This window comes from Octopus bimaculoides, chromosome 26, assembly GCF_001194135.2.
Source record: "Octopus bimaculoides isolate UCB-OBI-ISO-001 chromosome 26, ASM119413v2, whole genome shotgun sequence".
NCBI lineage: Eukaryota > Metazoa > Mollusca > Cephalopoda > Octopoda > Octopodidae > Octopus > Octopus bimaculoides.
The window spans coordinates 23,067,004-23,074,069 of NC_069006.1; the positions used below are offsets into that span (position 1 = coordinate 23,067,004).

The 7,066-nt window shown below is 35.0% G+C and overlaps 1 protein-coding gene across 7 annotated transcripts in view; it reads left to right on the forward strand.

The window, feature by feature from the left end:
• LOC106879161 (basement membrane-specific heparan sulfate proteoglycan core protein) overlaps positions 1-7,066 on the forward strand; it is a 172,540-nt gene that overhangs the window by 142,535 nt on the left and 22,939 nt on the right. For all 7 annotated transcript variants that reach the window (XM_052976974.1, XM_014928600.2, XM_014928601.2 and 4 more), the window contains 11 exons: positions 312-572; positions 822-984; positions 1,478-1,575; positions 2,240-2,326; positions 2,478-2,660; positions 3,108-3,240; positions 3,939-4,066; positions 4,891-5,004; positions 5,345-5,524; positions 5,864-6,010; positions 6,514-6,732. In XM_052976974.1, coding sequence (XP_052832934.1) covers positions 312-572; positions 822-984; positions 1,478-1,575; positions 2,240-2,326; positions 2,478-2,660; positions 3,108-3,240; positions 3,939-4,066; positions 4,891-5,004; positions 5,345-5,524; positions 5,864-6,010; positions 6,514-6,732 — 1,713 coding nt within the window. The remainder of the gene's footprint in view (positions 1-311; positions 573-821; positions 985-1,477; positions 1,576-2,239; positions 2,327-2,477; positions 2,661-3,107; positions 3,241-3,938; positions 4,067-4,890; positions 5,005-5,344; positions 5,525-5,863; positions 6,011-6,513; positions 6,733-7,066) is intronic.

Here is a 7,066-nt window from a genome sequence, read left to right on the forward strand (position 1 = left end):
TATATATATATATATTTCATTCCATAATGGCTACCTCTGATGAGCGCAGGGCTACATAATTGGATTGTTACTTGAGACTCCGTTAAATCCCTAGCACAAAACCAATTGGTAAGATCGGCTGTAATGGATATATGATACTGTACACTTAGGATTATATATCTATAATTGCTTGTTATATAGGCTTATGTTCTTAAGTGCATTAAACAGGCACTGACTAAAGGACTCACAGCCTATTTGTAAAGTCAAAATAATATTTATTATAAGTAATGACTGTGATATGTATATGTTATTTGTTACTTTTGTTATTTTAGCTGCAACACGAGTGATTATATCTCCTGCCAATGTGGCAGCAAGAATTGGTGAACCAATGCGTCTGGTGTGTCAGGCAGAAGGTAGCGGCCCTACTACTCTTGAATGGCAGAAGATAAATGGTGTTATGTCTCCCAATGTGCAAGAACGTGATGGTATCCTGCTCTTCAGAGAAGTCACTGCTGCTGATGCTGGCCAGTACCGCTGTCTTGCAAGAAGCGCTGGTGGTGTTGCTGAAGGAATAGTTCTTGTAAAGATTGTTGGTAAGAAATCAGTGATGGTTTTTTTTTCTTTTTTATCTTTTTTTTAACTTTTTTGTTGTTGTTAGTTTTTAGCCCCATATTTTTCTTGCAACTCTGATTGATGTGCTTTTGTTTCTCATTGGCTTTTGTAAAGTTTCGATCAATTTTAGAGAGGAGCTTCCCTGACACCCCATTAAGGTTACCTGCCAAATTAATACATCGAGTGAAGTTTTATCTGTAAAATACTTTCCATCCTTCTGTCTTTTCCAGCTCGTCCAAGTGTCATATTGCCAGATGAAGAAGTTACTGCCCAGCGAGGCCACAATGTTGTACTAAACTGTCAAGCCACTGGTAACCCACCACCAACAATCCGTTGGGAGAGAACTGATGGCCCATTGCCAGCTCAACATTACATCAGAAATGGTGAACTTACGTAAGTAAAAAAAAAAAAGAAAAATTACATTCACATAGGGTACACCTGACTTGTGCTGTCTTTTTGCTTTTTTCTTTGTTGTTGTTCTTTAGGCCACAGGTAAAACCTGATTAAGCAGAGCTATGATTCAAAGTATTCCATTTCTATCCAACCTCTCATTTTAGAAATGTCAAGGACTACATACCTAGTTACCGCTCTATATTTTAAGGTAGTAGGATGTGATTTCTGAGAAATATGACTGCTATTTTTAGCTGGGCAAGTGACCCTGTAAAGGTTCCTAGGAATGTAGTATATATGTATATGTATGTGATTGTATGATTTGAATTAATCAATCTATGGTGAACATAGTTCATTTCAAAGATACCAACGCTTATGCAAAGGGGGCAACAATTATGATTTTACGTTTATCTCCTGTAGTCCACCTCTGTTTTAGCATGTCTATCTCACATACTTTTGTCTTTCTTGTTAAGTCTTTGTTTCTGTCTCCCTTCAGTATTTATGGTGTCCGTGAAGAAGACCAAGGTCGATACATGTGTATCGCTACAAATGAAGTTGATACCTCCCGTGGTTATATCTACCTCCGTGTTGCCTGTAAGTTATGACTTCATTTCTTTTTTCTTTCTTGATCTTAATGTATGATCTATTGTCTTCATAGTTAAATGGTGATGATATGATGTTATTATTTAGTACACACACACATACACACAGAAAAAAAAAAAAAATAAAACAGACTCCAAAGAGGCTGGTGTTGGTCTGTGTCAACAAGCCTTGTATTATTTAGTAAAATCAACAAAAAGTGTGCTATGAACTTCCCATGGTGTATATCACCCAAAAACAGGAATAGTTACCCCTGACATGCTTCTACACAGTTTCTATCTCGGAAATTTCACTCATGAAGTTTTGGTTTACCTTCAGTTGAAGTAAAAGATGCTCAAGTTATTGTATAGGGGAATGAAACCTGAAGCTATGTAAAACAAACGTCTTGACTACACCGTCATACCTATGTCCATATTGAAATCCCATCAGACTATTTTTACAATACTTTGCAGTGTAAAAAAAACAGTCTTTTTTTTTTTTTTTTACACATAATGAAGAAAATATAAATGAGAAATGTCTAGTGTCTCTACCAAGAGAACGGTGTGTATTAATAGAATTTTGTATATGAATATTGTGGTAATAAATTGCAGTTTTTGTTAGGTAATATTTTTCTGCTTATATTTGTTTTCATTACAATATTTCTTTATTCCTTCCACAGCTGTCCGTCCACCGATAACACCTCCCAAAAATGTGCAGACTGCTGATGTTGGTGACAAAGTTGAGTTTGACTGCATCGTCTCTACAAGTAAGTTATATTTGTCTTTCCTTCAAAACTTTTAATGTAGAAATCGAAGGGAGTGACCATCACTCTAACCTTAACCATCACCATCATCATCATTTTCATTATCATTATCATTATTATTATTATTATTATTATTATTATTATTATTATTCAGCTGACCCAAATCCACAAATTCAATGGTCCAAATTGGAAGGCCGTATCTCTGACAATGCCATTTATGGTAATGGAGTACTCATTCTGCCTAGAGTCAGAGTTGAAGATGCTGGTACTTACAAATGTACTTTAAGAACAACAGCTGGAGAAGTTGTTGAAACTAAGATTTCCTTATTTATCAGATGTGAGTAATAACAGTTGTTTATTTTTTTTATTTTGCTTTCCTGTTTTTCTTGGGTTTTTTTTTTTCTTGATTCATGCTTCTAGAGAATGATGACACTCAGTAATTGTGGCTATTGTACTCCTTACTTCTTATAGATACAAACTCCTTCAACATACATACAGAACATTTTGAATTTATAAATCAGTAAATATTGTACACATTAATGACATACACAGTATGCCCAACATAATAGACATACAGTAATACGTAACACACTGCATGTATTTATATATCCCTATTTACATGTACAGACAATACCCTTTGCATATTACTATAATACATTTTTACATATAAATATCATCCATTTTGTATACATGTAGCTTGATCAGAATTTCATCTACTATTGAAATTGCAGATTTCAGTATTTCTGTTCTGTTGTTAACTATAGTTTATTTTGAAATTGTTCAGCTCAACCTGTTATTGATGTTGATACAAGCCGTAATTCTGCCCCTCTGGGAACTCCCACTACCCTGGGATGCAATGCTGAAGGAAATCCACAACCATATATTACTTGGACCAAAGAGAATGGAGAGTTGCCAAGGTAAGAGATTTAATGTAGCAATTCCCTTCGTTAATTAATTAGTTTCTTGTATGCCAAATCAGTTGAAGAATTAAAGGAAAAGTTTCAAATTTGGAATCAGAACCTAAAATTAAAATGTCTACGATTAAACATAGCAAAAAGTCTTAGCTAGTAGAGAGAAGGCAAAAGAAGCACTGCTGCCAACTGGGAAGTGGTGATGTTGAGTTTAGAGAAAATGTATGAGTAGACCTATATTATGTATAATGTAAACTATGTGTACAGAAGTCATGCAGCAGGTTCACAGGCAGGATGGGGCAGAAAAGAAAGATTTTTGATATAGAAGATGCACAGTAATAATTAGCAGTAAAAGCACCAATGAAATAAATTCCTTCAAATGCATGATTGTTCACAAAATACATCATAAAGTCTGGTTTTGTTTTTTTAATGTAGGAAAAAGAACTTTTGCTCTAAAGTTTGGAACATGTGTCACTCTATGACATACAAACTTATTTCAGTTATCCAAATTTATTTATATATTTAAATACTGTGTTTATTTTCATGAATATATATTGTGCTATTTAAGTGTAATTCTTGTAGCAGAAGACTGAACCTACAACCTGTGAACCCATAGTAATTCAATCCCTTATTCACTATTCACTTCGCCATGATATCTCCATTGATATTATTATTTCTTTACCTGTTGTGTCTTTCTGTAACAGTGATCATAGCATTGTCGACGGAAACCTCTACATCCCTAAAGTAGAAAAAGACGATGCTGGAACATACTATTGCTCAGCCACAAATAGGTATGAAACTGCACGGCACCCTGTGACTCTTTCAGTTTCTGGTAAGATCAAACAGAATTTTTTTTTCCTTTCATCATTATCATCATCATCATCATCATCGTCATCAGCACCAACAACAATATTTTAATGTCTGTTTTCCATGCTGGCATGGGTTGGACAGATTGGCTATATTCCCTCTACTACTAACGTTTGTAGCCTTGTGCCAATAATATTGGGAATCTTATTACTTAAATATGTGCCAGATACCATTTTGTAGCAACAATTTCATATCCTGCTTGAGATTTTTTTTTATTTTCTTAATACTTTTCACTGTGGTGTAGACATTCATAACCTTTTCTGCTCATTCCCACATCCCATCTAGGAAATTATTATTATTACTGCTCTACTGTCTGGCAACCTCCAAACTCCAGTTTAAAAAGCATATGGATCAAACAATGCTACACAAATCCCATAATTAATAGGATATGCAGTGCAAGGACCATTAAACACTGCCCTTTCCTTCAGACTTAATAGTTTCAGTAAAACATTAAAGCAAAACCTATCATTAAGCCCAATGCATTGTCAATAGTAGAAGAAAACTCCATTTGGTAAGTTGTTTGTCATTGACAAGACCAAGAAAGGTTGAAATCACATGATCTGATAGTCTCTGCACTGGAGTTTGTGGGGATTTATCTCCCCACTAGCGATATAAACAAGTGCATTTTGCACCAGAAAGCCAATATGAGAGTTTCTCACATAACTGGCACAGTATAGTTTGTTCTGATAGAACATCCATGTTTAAGTGGGGATAAATATTACCTCTCAAAAGTTTTATATATTTGTATATGAGAAAATTTAACATTTTTGTCTGTTTCTTTTTTTCCAGACCTTGTTCCTTATTTCCCCCAAGAACCACAATCCTATATTGAATATCCTCCATTGAGAACTGCCTATCTGGACTTTGACATCATTATTTCTTTCCGTCCAAGAGTTACAGACGGTAAGTTTTGGTGTTACTGTTGTTTCTACTGGAGGGGGGGGGGTTATTATCCATTGCATTAAACTAGGCAGAATGTACTACAAATATTTAGGTATGTAAAATAGGACATTGTACTAGTTACACCTTAACCAATGGCATTAACTGCACATGGGAAAAATTGTGATTCATTGAAGAATCAGTACTTGGTTGTATTTTAAATTTAAGTAAAGCACTTTCTAGTACATGGTGTTCACCACATTAAAAAGGAATAATGATAGATTGACAGTGTTACTGTTATTCTTATTGGTGTTGTTGTAATGGTGAAATTGATTCATTTTTATTATTTTGCACATTTCGGCAGGATTGATCATGTATGAAGGACAAGCCACTGAAAATGGAGACTTCATGTGCCTAGGTCTGCGTGGACGCTATCCAGAATTCCGTTTCAATGTTGGTTCTGGCCCAGCCATCATACGAGGAAACCAGAGTCTTGAACTTAACAAATGGCACACTGTACGTCTGAAGAGAGACCGTAAGGAAGGTAAGCAGTAAACTCTTAATAGAATCTAATATTTCCAATTTGCTATTCAGAATTCCAAATATGTAGTCATGCATGATTGATTAGGCAATATTTGTTGCATGAATGAAACTATATATTTCCAGTAAACCAGCTAAATTGGTTCTGATTAACACAGGTCATATGGTGAAATGAGTGAACCAAATTACTGTCTACTATATATTTGATCACTATAAACAAATCATCTGTACAGTTTGTTCAGAAAGAAATTGCAGAACTCTCGTCCATCATCCATGACAAGAGAGTCCATGATATATTTCTTCTACAATATATTCTGATTTTCTTTATATTTTTCTCCATTAGGTAAACTTATTATTGATGGCCAACCTTTTGTTGGCACTGCACCAGGACCATTCCAGGGACTTGACCTCAACCAACCTTTGTACCTTGGAGGTTTACCTGACTTCAATGCCATTCCTCAGTCCGTTGGTTTTGACAGAGGATTTGTTGGTAAGTTCATTATATTATCATTATACCTTTTTGTTTTTTGTTTTTTTCCTGTATTCTAAAATAACTGAAGTGTGATGAAAATGGGAAGGGTTGGGGAAAAAAAAACTTTGTGGTATTTAGTTAATCCTGAAATGAATCTGCAAGAGTCGGCTTTTCAATTTGTCCTTTCTGGGTTGATAAAATTCAGTGACAGTCAAATACTATTATTGATGCAATTGACTGTTCCTCTCCCTCCCTCCTTTGAAAAAAAGTGACTATAATGCTATAATGGTGATGATAATGACAGTGATGAGTGGAAGATATTGATGAAAATGATGAAGCAGAAGATGAAATGCTAATAATGGCCGTAATGTTGAGGAGGAAGAGGAGGACGATGGTGGCAACAACGATGATGATTGGCTGAAAAAGAGGAAGATGGTGAGAAAGTAACAGTGATGAAGACGTGATGATGGCAAAATTTCCAAGATTTTAATTTGTTTTTTTTTGTCTTTTTTATCCCATAGGTGGAGTGAGTCAAGTGGTAATTGGAGGCCAGGAATTGAACCTTGGAGGTGATGCAACTCAAGTGGTTGGCATCAGACAAGCAGATGTGTGCTCTGCGTCACCTTGTTTCAATGGTGGAACATGTGTTCCAAAGAATTCTGAATATGGTTTTGCTTGCTTCTGTCCACAGGGCTTTGCAGGTTACCAATGTGACACTGTTGGAGAACGTTGTTTCCCAGGTAAATTACATCAATTATTTCATTTCTTTTTTCTAGGTGCAATCCCATGGTCATTCGTGACTGAAAGGATTTTTACTTTACATGCTCTGAGTTCAGATTTCTCCATATTTGCACATCACCTTTGTAGAAACAATACAATTAATACTGGCAGTTTGGCAGTATACTTTAGTGAAACATTTTACCATCTGTGCTAAGTTACAATAGTAAAATTTGTATTTTAGTAAGGGACCAATATTTTTTTCTTCAAACAGTAAAACGTGTGTGAGAGAGAGAGAGAGAGAGAGTGTGTGTAATATATATATATATATATATATATATATATATATATATATAT